The following is a 20,940-nucleotide window of genomic DNA, read 5'->3' on the forward strand; positions in this document are numbered from 1 at the left end:
TCAATGGAAGTCTGCTGTAGTCACGCTGCAAAACATTTAGACAGCTACCAATATGGGTTTAGAACATTTGGATAAATTCCCCAAATCTGGATTTTTACCCAGCCAGTCTTACTTGGCCTGAATGTGGGAAATTCGACTACACAAGGTCATCTGAGCTTTTCTATCTAAAGTTAACAGTGCCTTAATCAAGCTTGATTAAGAGTAGCAGCCTGAAAAAAAAAAATGAATAGCAATATTTTCTGAAACCATGAAGTTGCATTTGGCTGTACTCTTCACTGAGATGTGTGGAGTTTGTTAATTTGACCTGGAACCTGATTCTGCCTTGGTCCATTCACCTACTACGAATAAATACAGTAAGTTGTACCATGGGAATAAATGGAACTATTTTTGAGTTATGGCCTGATCCTGACATGAGCTCCACGTTGGCATATCTCAGCACTCATGACCAGTGTATTTTGTTACCATGAAACAATAACAAACAATACATTGCTCTCTTACACTGTGTTTTAATTAGTACCTAAAGTACAGAACCCAGGTCTACATTGCCTCTAAATTGCCTTGGTTCCAACATCGAGCATTCAAATTGCATTTTTCTTAAAACAGATGTAGCTCTGCTTTTTGATGACTCAGTTCTGATGTTGACACTGTCACACCACTGGTGCATTACCAGGACTTTGTATAAACTGAAAAATCTGCTTGCTATCCCAGCAGTGGTTTCAGTTACAACAACTAAGAAGGATACAGAGGACATTCAGGCTTGAGCTGAACTGATGTAAATGCTATTTATACATTATAAATGGTTCCATATAAAAATGTAGAATTATATGAATTACCAGCCTCAATTCTTTCCCTTGGTCCACCCGGAGTCTGAGTGTGTAATGTTCAAAAGAAATAATGCCCCAGTAAAGCAAGATTAATCTACTCAAGTGTACATATGGCACATGGCTTAAAGAACTAGTCATGTAACCTTTCTTATTAACCAAATACATTGCAGTGAGTTCACTGGCTATGTCACTAGTGACCTTTTTTAATTTGTTTGTATTTTTCTCACATATGCACACATAGCCATAGTTGAAAAGGGAAGCTATGGAAGAGTTCCAAAAGAGCTATCTCTAATGAGAAATGAAAGCTGTGCTAGATGTAGGACTGTTCCAGGATGAACACCAGAAAAAACTGTGTTTCTGCAAAATCAGGCTCTGAATTTTACACTTGTATTATGTGCTATTTTAGACAGAACTTAAGGGAAACGGAAATATAAGGAAGAGACTCCCTTCAATTGTGGAAGATGAAGATGAGGATGAGGACGGAGAAGAAGAGAGCAGCACCCTTTCACCAATCCATACAAGAAGCACAAATTCCTCTCAGCAGAAGAAGGCTGGAAGCAATAAAAGCCACCTCGGGAGAAACTTGAAGCAGTTGGCCTCAGGAACGGTCCCCTTTCATTCACCCATCCGTGCTTGCAGTTCAAACCCCTCAAGAACCAAACATGAAACGGAGCTCCATTACTACTCCAGAAGGAAGGAGAAAACCCTTAAGTTACACCTTTCAGCACTGACCACCAGTGGCCCACCTGACCTAAGCCCGAGGTAGTAGTTATGAACAGTTATTTTCTTCTCTATCATGTAACTCCTATTAAAAATATCACGATTGTAACACTATAAAATATTTCTTTTTCTTTAATAGTTGATACTTCTGCTCATCCCACAGAGAAGGAAAAGTCCTTTTACTGTAGGAACTATTACACACTATGCAGAATGTTATGACTTTAAGACTTTACTGCAAAATAAAGTATTTCTACCAGTAAAAAGGGAAAGTATTGAGCAATTACAGAAATGACTATTTGAATAGTCTGGCTTTATAGAATCATTTTGTCCATCTATAATAATAAACCTTCCCACAATAGCACTGTGAAACATCCCAAGTCCATCAGAGAGACGGCAATTTAGAAAGCAAGTAGATGATAATACAGCATAACTGTGCAAATACAAAAATTACTGGAGTAGAGGACTATAATGGAAAACTATTGCCTAGCAAATTTAGAAAATATTTAGAGGTTTTTTACATTAGAGAAAGGAAACCTGATAATGCAAGTTACATAAAGAGTAAATATGGAGTTGAGAAAAATCTGTTTTGCTGTGACTTTTGACATAAACAAGAGTCATATAATAGTTTACTGTGGTATTATTAGTGTATAATTTTAAATATTTCAATTTTTTATTTGTATGTTGATTTATGTATCTTATCTCTATATTGCTGCAACATAATATTTAACTATTAACCAAGAGTTTTGAGATCAGTTCTTTACAGAAGTCACAGTCTCTTTTTCACATACAAGGAGCTTCAGCAGTTAATCTTCTAGCTCAAGTTTTGGTTTCTATAATTTGAAGTATTTTACGTGTTCAAGAACTTCCTTTATTCACTACAGGCAGAGTGATAGTTTCAGCAACCTGCTATTGCAAACATGAAGTAGCCATGGCTTGACCAATATTTGTTTAGCTCTGTCAAGGTACCTGTCCCTAAGGATACAATTATAAAAAGGACATGGAAGACTATATAGAAATCTTTCCTTCTCATCATATATTTGACCATTACAGTTACATTTCAAATAGGAGCAGGGTATAAAATTATTTTAGTTTTGTCAATATAGGGGAAAATAATGTGTGGAAAACCAGCTTCTACACTAGCAACATTGAAATGCATAGTAGATATTTTCTCATTTCTTTCATAGATCTCATATGAATTTCGTTCAGGTCAGCTATGACTAAAGGTCATTATAATTTGCATAACAGGCAGTAATTCAGGGGAAAGCTACCTTCTGTATTTTCTGCTGAAATGTAATCCTGTTCATTATTGTTCTGAACATATGCAGCCAGACATTGGCACTCAAGGCTGCAAGAGCAAATGTGAAGCAAGTATTGTTACATATATTATTATTTCCTATTTCCCTTCATAATTTTATAACTGCAGAATAATCCTGCTAATAGGCTGGAGAACTGATCCAAGATATATGTATGTTTCAGACTTTGTTTTCCAGCCAAAACACTTTCATATTATTTCCCAAAATTAATTTATATTATCAGAACATTTAAACTGACAAGTTAAAACCATTTTTAAAAGAGCCTTAAATGTTTTTAGTAAGTATTAAAGAGAAAATAAGACCTTACTTAAGATCCTTGCTTTTGTTTGCTGTTGGACAGCAATGTAAGGGGAAGGCAGACTCTGGCTGAAATGTGCAGTCAGAGCAGTTGAGGTGTATAACCACATATATATAATATATATACTCTCTTTTGTCAAGAGAATATACTTTGTCTGCTTAAGAAACTTGTTCTGCAGTGGATGTTCCCTTGAGTAAGCTGACCAGAGCTCTTCATTGGTGCTTCAGGTTCTTTCCTTGTATGCCACAGTGAAGGCAATAAAGCACAGAGACTGGGTAAAATATTTCAATAGTTCTTGGCACAAGGAATAGAAGCCAACATCATAACTTCTAGGGTACAGTCATATTCTTCCCAGTCACTTTTTGGGTACTGCCTAAGAAGTAGAAGAACATCAAAAGGAAGAATGTGTAAGTGATAATAAAGACAGTCCTGGGAGGAGGCGTTTATGTATTTGAATCTCCTCAGACCCACATGGATGAGCGCACTCTAGCCCTGATCAGCTGGATAGGAGAGGTCACATGTTAATCTTTTCTGACTTTTTGGCTTCTAGGAGTGGAGGTGTCTGTCTTCAGGAGAAAATTCAGAGCTGTACAATAGCTAATTCAGAAAGGGATGAGACTTACCAATTACTTTTGTCCCTTCGTGTTTTCAACTCACTAGATTATGTTGCTCCACAGCCAGTTCCTTGTATATGAATAAGCATCTTGGCCATTACATATTTCCCACATAGAAAGTCGAAAGTGTTTTGGCTTTCTGGAGCTAGCTATTTTTTGCTGATATGGTTTCCTTTTAGTCTGAATCTTTAAACAGTTTAAAGAATATAGTGTCGATAAATTCCAAGTCACGTCCAAGTAGGTTTTCCCCTGTGTGCTTCAAAGGCAGTTAAAATGTTAGCATTTTATATAATTAGAAATCTCTACAAAGGGATATTGGTGTTTAAAATTTGCTTTTTGAAGCAGTGAGGCCAGATGACATTAAATAGGTTGTATAGCAAATTTCAAACAGAGTAATCATTCAGGTTTTCAGCTGCAGACAACAGTATAGGCCAGAGAAGCTCAAGCACCACATTGAAGTCTCATCTCCTCCCAGAGACTGGTTAAGATTAGAGTGAAGTTTAATAACATCCAACTGGCATCATGAACACTCAGACATGACACAGAGCCCTAAACCCCCATGAAGAGCCAAGAAAGACAAGATTATATGGTATGTTCACAGAGCTCTAAGTTACAAGCCAAATGCATCACAGATATCTCTGTGTTGTCTGTTCTTCCTTTCTCCAAACATTTCCAGTCAAGAATTTGCTTGAGAATATCCTTATTAGATGGAAAGTCTAATTTCCATCATCACAAAGTTACCACCATTGACTGAGAGGCCAAGAACTGTCTGCTTTAGCCCTTCCAGATTAGTATTTAACTCATCTGCCTACTGTAAGACAAATTCTGAATCTTGTGCCTGGACAAAACAAGAAATTGATGCTCCACATCTGCCAATTGGCAGTTTTCCAAGTCACTTTCATTGACTTTAAAATACTTCTCTTTATAGCACAATTTATTATAAATGAGAACAAAAACTATTCATAATTATATATTTTTAATAAAGTGTATTGATTCCTCCATCTGATACCAGTTTTCTATTCTTTGTATGCAGCACTTGATTATTGTATAAAATGCTTCATTTTTTTTTCTTTGGATTTCTTGACACTGCAAATTGGAGGTCAACTGCAATGCATGAGTAGAAATAACTGACAAAAATGCCTTTTCTAGTAGTTAGATCCAATATTAATGTAATTGGGACATTGCAGGATGGTCTACACATCTTCCTATACCCAATTTACAAACAAGATTTCTCTGCCTGAGCTAGTTAGTTTTAACCAAATTTGAGAATAGCTATTTGCATGGCAACAACACTTTTGACTGTGGTTTACAGAGATGCTTCCATAAATATGTTATATTCAGGCTTAGGCTCTGACTAAGTAAGCCTAATATAATGGCCTGGCTGTTATGTGCAGGGAGATTTAAACTTCACAACAGCATAGTGAAGCATCTTTAGTTTATGTAGAAGAAAGAATGGCAACAGATTACTTCAGATATGAAAAACAAACCATATTCAATTCAGGTTTTGTTAGGATCCAGAATATGCTGCAGAAGTCATGAAAATTTTGACACTTCAGTTAATTCTATTTGGCCTCACATTTCTTCCTCTAACAGTAAGTTTAATCTTTAGTGACTCACAAAAAGTTATAACAAAACAGTAGTTTTTACTTTTCTCTAAATCTAATGTTGTGCAAAATTTACCATTGCTTAAAAATATGCCCTTTAGGAGTAATTTTGACAACATAATTGTGAGTGTGATGTTTAAGAAACTGTTTATGAAACTGCTCCATCTATCTGATTTTTCTCAACAGAATTGTTGATGGGATTGAAGATGGAAACCATAATGAAGAAAGCCAAACCTTTGACTTCAGCTCCGATCAGCTCAGGCAGGAATCCAGGTTATCTCCTACAATTGGAGGTTAGTTTTGCCTGGGAAAATCACCCTTTAGAGAAAACAGTTTTTATAACTGCTTTTTGTTCCCCTTTGTTTCTTCAACTCTGAGAAATGGCATAAACGGATCTAACATATATCCATACTTTCAGCACCATTTGAGTACTGCAATTGGTACTGTAGAAAAATACAACAGGGTCCCAAAGGCCATTTGTTGTTTTCCTGCTAACAGACAGTCATGACAAAACAGTTTGCAGAGAGTACTGTATTTTTATGCATTATATTTTACCAGCAGTATTATAGGATCATCCAGGAGCCTCATGCTCCCAAACCTTTGGGCATGGAAGGTACTAAACACAAGGACAAATTCAACATCAAAACATTCTAACACCAAATAATAATTTAAAAAAAATTCATAAAGAGCCATATGCAGACTTCATTCTCAGTTTCTGTTGAAGATATTTACAGAAGTGGAGGAGTATGGAAGTACCTAGATTTTTAGAAGTAAAAGAGTGAAAACCTTGAATAGCAAAAGGTTTTAGGAAGCCTTAAATGACCTACACTCTGAAAAGGTTGATAAAATAGCACCACAGAGGAACAGAGCATGTCAACATGAAGGGGGGGGGGAGGCAGAGGGGGAGACCAGTGGAGTAATGGTGAAGTGACACAATTAGTGCAGCTCAGACCATTTCCAACATGCCCTCTTTTATGAGTAAACAGTCCTCACAGAGTTATGTGCCTTTTGCATGGAGGCTATTAGGGCACTTTTTGTTCCTCTTAAAGCCTAACAGAAAAATAATAATAGAAGCTTAATTGTATCTCTGATTTTTAAAAACAGTTGACATGTCACATGGTTATCATTTTCAGTCCTTTCAAGTTCAGACAGAAGAGATCAGTACGAACTTTATTCGTCACACTTGTCTTACACATCATTCACTGAACAGTAAACACAAGATTTTATTTTCATTCAAAATCCAGGTGCGAACTAGGTTTATATTTAAAGCATTGGATAAATGCAGGAATAGCATTGCTGTTTCCAAGTTATTATACTTCTCTCATTTACATACGTTTGAATTATTTTCAGAGACTGAAATTGGTGCTGCTGTGCTTGTTATCAAAGCAGAAGAGACCAAACAGCAGATCAGCAGGCTTAATAATGAGGTAACAAGCTTTTGTGGGGGTTAGAGGATATTAACAATGATTCAAGGAATGCTGGAGAAAACTTAGAAAACTTTGGATATGATAAATGTGTGATAAATGAGTTTGCAAAACTGGATGGGGTTCCTACATTTATGGCAGTTTGGGGTTTTTAACTCTTTCCCAGATTAATTTTCTGCATGAAAGCTGCATAAAAGATTGTATTGTGCTAGAGCTAAAAACAAAGTGAGGTTATCATAGTTAGTGTATCTAATTTTCTTAGGATTTACCCTCTTCTGTATGTACTTCTATTTCTCTCTTTCCTCTCATTTTTTCCCCAAGTCCCATCTTAAAACTTTTCTTGTTTTGGTGAATGCTATGCTTTTGGAGAATTTCCTTGAAAGAAATGCAAAGCCAGTCATGTTCAAATTCACATCAAACGTTTCAAATCACTTTACTTGTGCCTATTTAGAATGAAACAGAAGTTTATCCATTCCTGCTCAAAGCAATATGACCTGAGGAATGCAGGGTCAATACTGTTCAGTGGTGCTTTCTATTCTTCCCTTCTAATAACTTCAAACCTGTAATCGACTATCAATCCAACACTAAAGAGGAGATGTTCTCTGCCTAAACTGTTTCATTTCAAGGAGTAATGGTTTTAAACTAAAGAAGAATAGATTTAGACTAGATATAAGGAAGAAATTTTTTACAATGAGGGTGGTCAAGCACTGGAACAGGTTGCCCAGAGAGGTGGTGGAGGCCCCATCCCTGGCAACATTCAAGGTCAGGTTGGATGGGGCTCTGAGCAACCTGATCTGGTTAAAGCTGTCCCTGCTCACTGCAGGGGGGTTGAACTAGATGACTTCTAAAGGTCCCTTCCAACCCAAAGCATTCTATGATTCTATGATTCTATATCCAGCCACTGCAGTACTTTGACTAACAAGATGAGAGCATCAGACTTTAACTTCACAGTTATACTGCAAGACTAAAATCTGTTCCCAGCATACTCTGTCATATCAGTATGAAGAGATTAGAGAAAATATCTTATGATTCCACATGAAGAAACATTCAAATAAGTCCAACCACAAGTTTCACTACTTTTTTTCTGATCTCTTTAGTTACCAGAAATATCAAGTTTTATTTTACCTTTCCTTCTATATTGTGTATACTTAATCTAGTTATTCTTTATTTCCATATATGAAGTATTGGGCTTCTAAACCTCTTTCATCTTGGGTCAGGTTAACTTGGTCAGATAACTTAAATGTCCTAAGATAAGAGCGCATGCATGGTTAGTTAGTCGCTACAAATGCATCACCTCATTTGTATGCCAAACTGTAGACTTCAGACAAAAGTCTCATGCCCCATTCACTACAGTTTTTTATAAGGCTTGGTCATGATATTTCTTATATAATACTTTTGAAATAGACAAGTCATATTGATTCATCCCTTTTGATTCTGAAGAGGACAGGTATTTTTAAAATATGAAGATGTATTACATGGTTATCTGCAAGAGGCAATTGGAAAATACATCATGGTGGCAGATGTACTAAGGCAGGCATCTTGTGGATTAACCAAACATTTCAACTGCAGTAGTTCTGGGCTTGTCATTGCTTTTGTAGTGAAAAGCAATAAATAAATCTTGGAGCAGGGCAGTATGTTAAACAAAAGAAGAAAAAAAAAGAAAAAAAACATGATGAAGGTCATTTCCCGCCCTGCACAATAAGGGAGGGAATGCACTTCATTTTCCCTGCTAACACTATCTGAACAAAATGTTACACAACTTGGTTGCTCACATTAACATAAAAAAGGAAATATGACCACATGCAGTAAAACACTAAAGTTTCCACACAGGGAAACAGCATCCAAAATTCAGAGACAAACATTGCACTGTTCTGAATATGGTTCACTCTTTTATTTTAAAATTGAGGAGGGGGGATCACTCCATTTTTTCACATAGTATGCTACCTGTGAGACTTCACTTGATATAAGAGGTACTTACCTCCCAAGACTTCTGCAGTCTCTCCTGGAATAAGGATGGATTTGAACCACTAATTCTTGATTAAACAGGTCAACCGTTAGGTTGTCAGACAAAAAGAAGTCATCACCAGCAGGTCCTTCTCTTCTGTCCACAGGAGTGTGACAGAAATTGGTTCATCTATAGTCTCTGTCTGTTGAGCAGGTATTAGGACCCCTGTAAGTAAGAGAAAGAGAATCTCTGGAGATTTAAAAAGAGTACCACCAACTTCTGGAGTCTTGCTAGCTTGGTGTGTGAGACAGAATTTGTTTTCACGCTACATAACTGACTGGGGCGTGCACCAGCATGGAGTGCTAAGTGCTAAAAACTGGAAGCCAAACAAGGTTTTGGTAGGTTCAGACATCTTTTGGCAACACTTGAATTGATTTACATCTAGCCTCGTTAGTGATAAAATGGCATTAATAATAATAATGCAACCAGAAGATACAAGTAACACAATAATGTTGAAAAAATACTGAAAATAGTTGTGCTTACTTTTAGTCACAGCAGAGAAAGATACCTTTCTCTGATTACAGAACCTCATAGAACTTACGGAAGATTGTAGAGCTCCATGAGGCTACATGAATGATTATAGAAAATCCTACACTCTGGAAAACACACCAGACTTAGTCTAGGAACCTAAGAGAAAGTTTATATTCAACTCTGCGGTATCTCTAAGATTAATTTACTCTGTGCTGTATGGAGTACATTACATAGAGTACATCTACACTAGTGTAGACATGTTTAAGATGAAGATTGTTGGTAGTGTCTTGCAATACTTGGAAGGAGTATTCTCTACTTTCCAAGCTCATATTTTGTTTTCTGTCTAAGAAGTCCCCTAGAAAACAGCATTCTGCATTCTGACCAAAGAAGAGTCTTAAACACAGAAACATTTATGTATGTGAGAATTCTCAATTCAGTGTGACAATGCATGGGCATACAATATGGAAAAATATTGGACTGGGACATTGAAAAAATAATGAGGAGCAATTATCTAAATCAATCTATTGATTAGATTATCTAATCAATCTAAACTGGTGTAGATTTAGATTTCATAGGTAACATTCTTGGCTCAAATCCCAGAGACAGATGACTATCCTTCAAGTCCTCCCATGGATCAAAATTTACATTGAAAAAAACTGCATGACTATAAGGCTGCTTAACTGCATATTCTACATGTATTCAAACATGCCCCATCTGGAGTTTCTGAACTGACAGTACTGACTTGGTACTTACCCAGACAGGCCTATGAGTAGCCTTGCTGGAATACACTAGCTGCTCCTTAGGGTTTTTGTTGTTACATTAAGTACTGAACGCTTGTAGACGCAGTGCTTTCATCATTCCATCACTCGATGATGACCATTAATGGAAGATTATGACAGATGCTGCAGCAGACTGCTAGCAGTAGTTAAAATCCTGGCAGAGTTAGAAACTAACTTCTCTGTTAAGATGTGCAGCTGCCTTCTGAAAAAGAAAATATAAGAAAACAGGTCACAAGTAGCCAACAGCAGCAAACATTATCATTAATACATTTGCCAGTGGAGATCAGAAGTCAATCAACAAATGCAAAAATAGCTGCTTTCATGAAAGGCAATTGTATTACAACAGTTCACTAGTTAGCTTAAAAACATTTCCACCTTCGTTGGGGGAAGACAGACATGCATCTTCCCATTCAGACATTCAATACAGTACATTGTTAGCAAAGCAAAGCAAGAAAGTTACCCCAGAGATAAATATACAAAACAAGCTATAATGAGCTTAGATATCCAGTGGAGCTCTTGGCAGTATTTTAAGTGTATGACATTCACTATATAATCCAAAGGAAAGTTCATTTACCTAAGAATGGGACTAACAGAAGACAGAACCTTGATTTAACTTCTCGGAGTTTGTTACGTATTACATTTAGGACTAATGGATGCACAGAGTTCCTCTAAGAAGAGTAGGCTCCAAAGTCAGCACTGCCACTTTATTAGGCAATGTGAGAGAAACTTGAGCACACCCCAAATTCCTACTGTATAGCTCCATGGTTTGACTGCTCAGCCCATTACCCAGCTGCTTCATTCCCTCACCTAACCTCACTTCTCATTTTGAGTCTGAATGAGATCTAAGATGATAAAAGAGAATTTCCCTTCAGTTCAGTATTGCAAGGTAGAGTGGAATAGGACTACTTAATCTCCTACCCTATTTGCCTGTTCCACTTAGTCTAAATAATCACTGAATAAAAAAGGCGTGACTTTCTTTATTATTCAGTATGTGGCAGGCAAGAGAGTTAAGGTGCAGGTTCTTGCTCCTGTAAAAATGCAATTATTTAAGCAATAGTTTCAAGATTAAGTGACTGAATCCTCAACAGCATGGCACATTTTCTGAGCTGGGGAAAGTTTGATTCGAAGATCTGCTCCAAATTAGGCAGAGCAAGAATTTAGGAATAGGTCTTCTGCCTTACAAGTATGCATCGTTCCTTTGCAGACATCTGTACACCCAGCCTGGTCTTTCCAAAGCACTTGTCTGCAAAGACTGATCAGATAAGTGTATCTAAACATTCAGCATTTTTTCAGAGGCACCATTTACCTGGTGCAATCATACATAACTAAGGAGCCCAGAAGTAAAAACAGGAGACCACTAAGCAGATTTTCTGAGATATACAGATGGCCATAAGTCTAGATTAAAGCACCTGCCTATCGTTGTCCCATTGCCTGTATCCTACTAGGCTTTCAGCTCTCTCTCATTTGAATGCGACTGTATGAAAAGAGCATGGAAATAATTCTGGTTTCATTCAATGTGTACAACACAAACCTGAATTATTTAAAACATAGACCAGTTAAAAATAAGAAAATACCCAATTTTTAGTGATAATTTTTCTCCCATAATTTGCAGAGTGCACATGTACATGTTCTCCATTCAAATACACAGCTACATGATTTCATGCTCAGATATACAGGACATCTTGCGCAGTGCATGCAGACAAACCGATTTCTTTGTCATGTCCCCTGTTTTTCCCATATGCGACCCAGCTCCAGTGCAGCCTCCTTCAACTTCAGAATCTGGGGGCTGATTTCATACTTTACCACATCCATAACCCCCACAACTACAGTACTAAAACGGTATAATGACCAGAGTACTAATATTTCCCTCGTTCAACTGAAAAACAAACAAACAAGAGGAAATAGGAATAGGGTCAGGTTTTGTACTGGAAAATTGCCTTCTATTTAGCTGCATGTTGGAGCACTTAGTGGAAATCTAGCTATTTTTAATTTTATGGTTTTTAGATGCAAGTGCTTAAAATACTCTAAGCATTTGGTGCTTATTCAGAACAGAGAAAATGAATTCACAGGGATATTTCACTTTCATCTAACAAAAGGAACAATCCTAAATAAATATGTTTATTTTCCAAATCACCTAAAGAGATTTTATAAATAGATTATTTTAAAACATATTTCACATTCAGCTGCCAAAAATCAATCTCATTCTCCTCTCAGGACAGGAAAAAAGACATTCTTTTTTTTAAGCAAAACATATTCCTTAAAGCTAAAAATGTATGCACACGATGGAAACAGTCATTTTATAATCAGTGCCAATGAAGAAAATTTGGTAAAGCAAAGTTTATCAGGCCTTCAGTTTTACATAGGGGATGTATTGTTGAAATTCAGTGTGGAGCTTGAGAACTCACATAAAGAACTCCCCTGACTTACAGTAATTAAAAACATATTCTTTGTAACAAGTTCATAACTATATTATCACATGAGAGAAATTATTTTGCAGCAAGGCTATCCCAATAATTCACTTTGAAAAATACCCTTCAACCAAGAAAAATGTGGCAAAAAGTGAACTAATGACATTTATTGATGATGGAAACTAATTATAACTAATCTATCCATTTTGGATTTTAGCTATGTAAATTTAGCATAAAAGTTAAGACATAAAACCTAGTATTATTTGTGTTAAGAAATAAAAGCTTTCTAAACCATAAACACCAATTAAACACCTTTTTTGTCTACTGAGATTTCTAAAAATATATTTTCCTTTTAGCATTGACATTCATGTTTCCACCGAACTCCTAACTTCTTGTTGTTTTCTCTCTTTGTCTGCTCTTGCACTTTGATGATTGTAGAGCAGTCTTTCCAGCTAATTTTTTCTTTCTTTTAATGTTAGCTTAATAGTTGTTGGCAGATGAAAGTAACAAAAATGGCTGATGCTCTAAAGCTTAGGTGAATTCCGTTTTTTAGGCAGGGCATCTGGCACATACAGGGCATAGGTCCTATATGCTGTGGTGTCTCGCTTGCACATTTCCTTGGTGGAAAGGCACCTGAGACAAAAACTTAATCAAAAGAGGAAGCCATGTAGTGTAAAAATCAACTGGGTACCAAAAGCTGACTTCAGATTTTAATAAAAAAATATTACTACTGTGACAAATGACGACAATTATCCAGTTAACTAACAGGCATTTCAAAATCTTCTTGTACTGAAAAAAATCTATTTTCCCAACATCTAAATGTAAATCTCTGTTGTTATGTAAGCTCACTGCTTTTTCTCTTATGCCTAGAAGACGTAAGAAAAAGCTGATTACCGTGCTCCTTCTAAAACCAATTTACACTGGAAACATACTATTTCAGCAGATCTCAACAAACAAAATGCATTCTGTCTTTCTGCCCATCACATTTGCTAAAACTCTTCATTACTAGCATTTTCTTTTGGATTGTTTTGGTTAGATCTTTTAAGTCACTGACAAAGTACACAATCTCAAGCTGCACCAGCCTAAGTTATTCCTAATGAAAAGAACCCCATTCCTGTGTCCAATAAAAAAAATGCTGTTGATATATCCTGGGACCATGATTAATTGCTGCAAAGTGTGATTCAGCAAAACTCCACAGACATTTTTCTATAATACTCTGCATAGGCAGAATATTATATTTATATGCATGCCTCTGACATTTTCTTTTCAGATGTAATGTTTAACATTTATCTTTGTTGAATTTCATATTACTGATATTTAAAAGTGAACTTGAATCCCATTTAGCCATTAAAAATAAATATTAAATAAAACCAGATCAGGATAGGCTGCTAAAAAGAATGGCTTGAAATGTCCTCCCAGGATGACAGGAAACTATTGATCATAAACCATTCCAATCATGTATGAATCCAACTCATGGTGATTACATCTCAGTCATATTTTCTTAGTTGGTTTAGAAGAATGTCGTGTGGACAGTAACAGCTGAGTAGTTTCCTGGCAAGATATATATCACATCTACAGTTTCTTCTTATCTATTAAACCAGCTTTTCAGTTAAAGAAGAGAATTATGTTGTTTTGTCATGGTTTATTCTTAAGAAATGTATGTTGCTTGTTCTCTTTTAACTATTCTTTTAGGCGCTTATAGACATTGTTTCCTTAATATTTTTTGCCTGCTATCATGTATACAACCTCAGGCTTTCTTTCAACAGTACACATTAACAGCTTCTCTTCTCCCAGCCACCTGGGATTTCCATGATCCTCCATTTGCTCTCAGTCAGTAGCTAGTCAGTCAGAGTTTGTCCTTGATACTTTCTGAAGTCCTTGAAGCAGTAATTTCCAAACCTGGTTTTCTTATTACCACCATCATGCTAACACTGTCCTGATTCTATGCCAACCTGATGGCAGCATCCGCACATCCAAAAATGAGTAGCCAGAAATCATTATTAGAACTGCAGTTTGGTAACCTCTTTTCTAGACTGAATTTCATGGGAGCCCTGTTGAACACACTTATCTAGTCCTTTATACTTTTCTGTTCTGTACTTACTTGTTTAATAACAACAGCAATAATCTTAGTGTCCTAAGTTACCCAGACAAACTGGTTGGCCTGGAACTACCCAAGAGCTGGCTAGCGAGTCAGCAGAGAAACCAGCAAATTTTATTCTACCCCTACATGATACAGCCAATTTCACAACCTTCCAGATTTCTGGATTTATTTCACTGAAACTGAACTATCATACCATTAGACAAATCCTATATATTTAATCTGAACTCAGATTAGCTGCACTGTTGTGTGTTTTTTTTTCCTTCTGCAACTAGCTTTATTCCTAAAGTGCCATTAAATCAGAAATGTCTGTCACCATAATACCAATGGCCACAAAGATGTTGATAGATGACCAGTGAACAGTCTGTTGCAGCTCAGTTCTCATTTCATTCATTCAACAATGCACTTACTGGGAAACACAGCATCAGCAGCCAGTTAATCTGATCCTTGACAGACAACTCATTCTGGCTGAAAGTCTCCTTGACTTTATGAAGCACCAGAACAGAAGCAGCAATGAAACACTAAGCAAGGAATAAAGAAGCTGCCATACACAGTGCAAGCCAGGCGGTTTCGCTGCATTGCCAAAATGCACTTTCCATTTCTCAAGAAGCAAATTTTCTTCTTCACTTCTTTTGGTGTTCAGAGTCATGGCAGGAAGATGTCTGGGTGAAGTGTGAATTGCAAAAGCCAGTAAACCACAGAGAGAAAAAAATACCTATTTATTAGGCTTCTAATCAGAAAAAATGGCTTATTCCAGATTTATCCAGGAACAGTGATGAGAGATAGGCATTCTAGTAGAAAATTTAACATTAAAAAAATGCAAATGCTGGAATATATAATGGAAAAACAAAGAAACCTGTTTAGCCAATACCATTTAATAATAATCGCCATCATCAACTTACCTTATTTAGAGATTTTCATCACTTTTATGAAAAGGTTTAAATACAATCACCTCTATTCCTACTTAACTACATGGAACAAAAGCATTCAAACTGCACAGTTTGTGCATTCAAACTACTAGTTTAATACTGGTAGTGAAGAAAAATACACTTTCTACTGAAACTGTCGAAGTAAAATTGAAAATGCAAAATACAACTACAAAAACTTATATTGGTCAGGGCATCAGAAAGTGTTATTATTAAAGTTCATATGTTAAGAAAAAAAAATCTGTTTTTTTTAACCTCTGTTTTAAAAGATATCCTTTCTTTATAACAGAATCTGCTAAAAATGTACCAGTGCATTGCTTTTGACCAGCCTGAGAAGCATGTCTTGCTAATTCAGGCTAAATCTGTATAAATCCCAGTTTCTATATCAGGAAACATTGCAGTATCTTTCTGAAGTCCTAGAAACTGTTAAGACAGCATTTCAAATATATTTGTGATCTCACAGATTATTTTAAAGCTGTCTGCCTAGCACAGCGGGAACCATTTGTACAACTAACTGTATTGCCTAGTGATAATCACTGAACTCCTGAAAAGAGAGTAGATTTACCAACATACAAGGAATTAGTCCTTTCACTCAGAAGGAAACTGTACTGCTTTCAATTTCTTTTTCATAGACTTAAAATGTCTTTTGCTTTTAATCTCTGTTCTTTTGCACTTTCTGGAGCACTGTGAAATAGTTAACATTACTGATAAAATTGTTCCCTGTTACACCTGCTTATTTACATCTGCTCAAGAATCTCTGCAGGGTGTAAAAAGGATAGCATAAACAGTATAGTATTGATAGTAATAGTATACTATGTAAGTATATAAGTATAGTAACATAGAGATAGATGGTAATTAATAGTAGTACAGATATTTGAGGTTTAATCCAGTAAGGTTAACAGTTTGTAAAATCCAGAAAAGGTTTCAAATTATCCAGAAAATTACATATTTGCTTTGCCTATGTGTCAGGCAGTACTGGTCAAAATACTTCTCACTAAATGGTGGTCAATTTCTAATGAATTTTGGCATAAAATCTTTGAATCTTAAACTATCATACTACTGGAAACTATTAAAGCATACATCAAAGGCTGGTTTAACAGGTCAGTTCCTATGACTGTGCGAGAGCAAGCTTATGAGAAGATAGCAGTCTAAGAGCTAGCTGATATATCAAAAGCAGTATGTGGGCACTAGAGCAAGTTGTAATTAACAGAAATTCAGGACTGCCACAAGTACCGATGCTGGGATTAATTTTTGCTGTATTGCCTCAATGAATTGGCAAAAGAAGCATGTTAAAGAATAACTGAACTTTTAAAAAGCCTTTAATTAATCAGAAGAGAAAGACATGTACCAAACCAAACAAGATATTTTTAAGTTGCAGATATTTTCACACAGCATTCATAGTTTGGGTAAGGTGCATGCTCATATGGTAGCATCAATCTTCCTGTCTGTATGACTGCAGAAAGCCCTGTAAAATGGATGCAAGTTGAGAAATTAGGCACAGAAAACAAAGTTGCTTTCTCGGCTAGGAGTAGAGGCCAGCCAGTGATGATCCTAAAACAGAACTGATGACCACTGAATCTAGGTAGCCATGGGTTTGGTCGTCCTTCTTCCCAAAGAAGCTTTTGGAGGTTTTGCAATGCCATCTCCCAGTTCCCAGTGGAGCACAGAAGTTCTTGCATGGTTGATTTGTCCAGAAATCTCATAGTATGTTTCCTTACAGTCCGACAGTACCAAGAACCTTCTCTGGCTACTCTGACCCCACAGGAAGCCTGTTCACAAATCACTTTCCTAACATATTTTAATCCCCCACTTAACTGAAGTTCAGATGAGCTACCAGGCATTCAAAGCAATCTCAGCTGGCAGAAGGAGATCTCATGGTTATTTTCTATCTAGCATGACTTAATTAGGTAACAAGGCAGAAAGAGAGAGAGAGACAGAAGGAGATCCTCTAATGTGCCACTCAAGAGCCTCCTCCCTTTAAGCATTTTCCCTCCAGGTGTAGTGTGATCATTACAAAACTATTAAACGATATGATGAGTTTGAACTCTTAGCTCAGAGAGAAATGAATAAATGTATAGCAGCTTCCTACTTTCCTTCTAACTTGGAATTTCTTTATAATTATTGTGCCCATGGTAATGCAGTCAAACTCAGCCTGGAATGTCTTTTCAGCAGATTTCTTTGGAAGTGTCCTGTCAGAAAAATGAAAATTGTATTTCTATTTCTGATTACATGAAAATTAATCTGTGTAGGGCACCTAATCGGTGTTGTCTTTACTTCAGGGCAAAGAAAGGCCCCCCGAATTAGCCTTTTTTCTTTTTGACAGTTGGTTTATCCTTCTGAAGATAAATGTGCAGTCATGCCTTTTTTTCAACAGAGTATTTTCACTAACATCAGTATGAGAAACTCTATTTTAACAGTAATGACAGTGGTTTGACCAAAAATAAATTGATTAGCTACCATGGAGAAAAAGTTCATTTCTACCTCTCGATAGGTTCATTTCTCTTTATTAAAAATAATTGACTGCTTCTAACTTCCTACAAACTTTTCCTTAACAAGGAAAAAGGAAAGACAAACACATTTGAAATGGTGAGTGGTTCACTTCTAAGTTTGAGCTAGGCTTTTCATTCCCCAAAACATCCTTATAATGTCCTGACAAATGTCCCCATTAATGTTGATATATTAATTTACTTTAAAACACAAATTCAGAACCTGTCAATCTGATCCCCACCCAAACCAGCAATTTTTGGGAGATTAAACACTTCATGTAATTCATGTAATTAATTGGATGCTATCAGTGGTTCCAACATTAAAAAAAAAAAAAAAAAAGTCTAATAGAAAATATGATTCTTCCTTTTGCACACACACCCGAGTAATCTATGCTAGGGTTTACTATCTCAGTGTTGTATGCAATACCTTTCAAGCATAAACATAATTACATGGAAGCAAACTATTTCACAGGCTTTTGTATTGTTTAAATGTTTAGAGGTAGCAAGTGGGTTTTAGAGTTTCCAGTTTCTTTTCTTCTTTTTTTTTGGTTTTAGTAGTAGTCCACCAGATTTTCATGTAACTACTACTTCCATCCAACAACTTCGGGTATGGGTTTCTTTTATTTTACTATGAAGACAGCAGTATATTTCACATGTATATTTCTAAACAAGATTTCACAATACCCCATTTTTATATCATTCAACAGTATAAAATTGGTTAATAAAAAAGGTTTAGGCATTAAAATATTTAATGATTGATCAAGAAGCTGTTGATGTCATATTGTCACTGGAAATCATCTCAGCTCTCACCCTAAGGCCATTCTTTATATACAGAGTATCATTTAAAATTAGATGAATTACACCTACGGTGTTTTCATCATATGTTTTTATTGAGTTGCTTTAATTATTTCAGTACGCCACAGGAAGTGTAACACGTAGCTGTGGTAAGGGAGATTGATGGACTATTTCCCACACATGTATTAGTAGAGTATATTTCTTTAAAGTAAAGACACTGTGCCACAGATCAAAGCTGATATTATTAGAATGAAAAAAGGTATGTATGTGTGTATTTCAGGCATGACTGCATAAATAAATACTGTGATATTTTGGCCTGCCATAACAGGTGACAACTTTAACTCAAGAAGTCTCACAATTAAGTAAGGATATGAAGAACGTGATGCACCTTCTGGAGACCCTGCTCACATCCCAGAAGCCTCCAGGGTTCTGTGCTGTGCACGGCATATCTCGAAGTCCCACTCTGGAAAGTCTGCATTCTCGAATGGCTTGGACTACACATCAACCTTGCACACACATGCAAACTGGGAACTTTACTTGCACCAAAGCACAACTTTGCCGTGGCAACGTGTTATGTGACATTTGGAATACAGATCTGTCCTCTGTAGGCAGCAGTCCCCAAAGAACTGAACCCAACCTGCAAAATTCTATGGACGGTGAATTTTATTATACACCGGGCCTTCACAATTCCCCCTCCCAGTATCAGGTAATTCAGAAAGACAATTTGCAATTTTTAAGATGCACCTCTCCCCGTTCAGACACTACCTTGACTCCTCTCCAGTCTATTTCAGCAACTCTTTCCTCTTCAGTATGCTCTTCATCAGAGACATCATTACACCTCGTGCTCCCCAGCAGATCCGAGGAAGGTAGCTTTAGCCAAGGAGCAATCAGCTCGCTAAGCCTTGAGAACCTGCCGGGATCATGGGACCTGGAAGGAACAGCCGGAGTAGTTTCTGCACAGACCCCAGATTTCCCAATAGACATTGTGACAAGCACAAAGGATGTTAAAGAAAAAGATTACGAAGCCATAGACGTATAATGAGAAACAGTGAAGTAGTACTCGAAGCATGTTCCACAGCTGCCAGTTTTAAATTTAGAGAGTACTGCATGACTGCTTTATTTGACCTTTTCTCTGGCAATCGTGGAGACTTACAAACATGAAAATTCGGATTTACTAAAAGTAAGAAAAGGTATTGCTGGTTCATACTATAGGAAAAAAAATTTCTAGATTCTAGAAGCATGTTGAAAAGCATCTTGTATACAGATATAACTTACTGGTCTGTTTGGCAGACTTTTGTGATAGTCCAAAGACCCTGAGGGTCAGAGCAGCTGGAAGTCTAGGACAAAAGAACTGTCGTGGGTGGCTTTTGTTCACCGAAGCAAAGGTTTTCCCTGAGTGTCTGACTGTTGTTCCCAAACAATATCTATGGCACTGTTTGCTTCAGGTGATTGTGGGTCCTGCTGGTCTGTTTGTCAGTTCTGTGAAGGCAAAGGGACAATTATCGCTGCATGTCACCTAGACAATCAACCAAATAGAGCTGGTAGAGAGTGGTTAGTTGTTGCACGTTATTTGTCATGTAAATGAAACTTCTTAATTTATCTAAAAATACTATTTTTATATACTTGGTATGAAACATGTACTTAAAAATTATTTAAAATATTTATAAGGAGAATAAGAGTTTGTTTTCATTTTGGTAAAGGCTTGCAGTTTTAACAAGAAATGCACTACCATCATGTATTAGATCAAATACTATTTATTGTTAAGATATTATGTAGTTTACAAATGGATTCCCTTTTACGTGCATGCAATTTGCAATGAATGTATTCATGCTGGTGGAATACAAATAAATTAAGGTATTATTTTATTTAAAAAAAATAAAACAGCTGCAATGTTGTATCCTGTAGTAAGTACTAAGCTATCACTACTTAAAATGTGAATTGTTATACTGATAACATTAAGTATCTTTGGTCTGTGACTTCATATTGCAGTATTATTGATAAGACCAAGTCAACATTTTACTGTGCATCCCTGTTTTGGGATTTTATATCTGAACAAGAAAATTAAGAGGGATGAAAACCATTGAGTAAATTGAGGAATATTAAAGGAGAAAATTACAATGTTTTAATCAGAGACAAAGGAAAAAGTTTAAAATAGTTATTTATTTGATGATTTTT

General features: G+C 36.3%; 1 protein-coding gene across 1 annotated transcript in view; it reads left to right on the forward strand.

The window, feature by feature from the left end:
* The window catches only part of KCNH8 (potassium voltage-gated channel subfamily H member 8), a 205,490-nt gene extending 185,686 nt beyond the window's left edge, over nucleotides 1-19,804 (forward strand). The window contains exons 13-16 of the mRNA XM_075704873.1: nucleotides 1,231-1,586; nucleotides 5,560-5,666; nucleotides 6,724-6,800; nucleotides 19,094-19,804. Coding sequence (XP_075560988.1) covers nucleotides 1,231-1,586; nucleotides 5,560-5,666; nucleotides 6,724-6,800; nucleotides 19,094-19,804 — 1,251 coding nt within the window. The remainder of the gene's footprint in view (nucleotides 1-1,230; nucleotides 1,587-5,559; nucleotides 5,667-6,723; nucleotides 6,801-19,093) is intronic.
* The last annotated feature ends 1,136 nt before the right edge of the window (nucleotides 19,805-20,940 follow it).

The sequence above is a fragment of the Pelecanus crispus genome, chromosome 2, assembly GCF_030463565.1.
Source record: "Pelecanus crispus isolate bPelCri1 chromosome 2, bPelCri1.pri, whole genome shotgun sequence".
Classification (NCBI taxonomy): domain Eukaryota; kingdom Metazoa; phylum Chordata; class Aves; order Pelecaniformes; family Pelecanidae; genus Pelecanus; species Pelecanus crispus.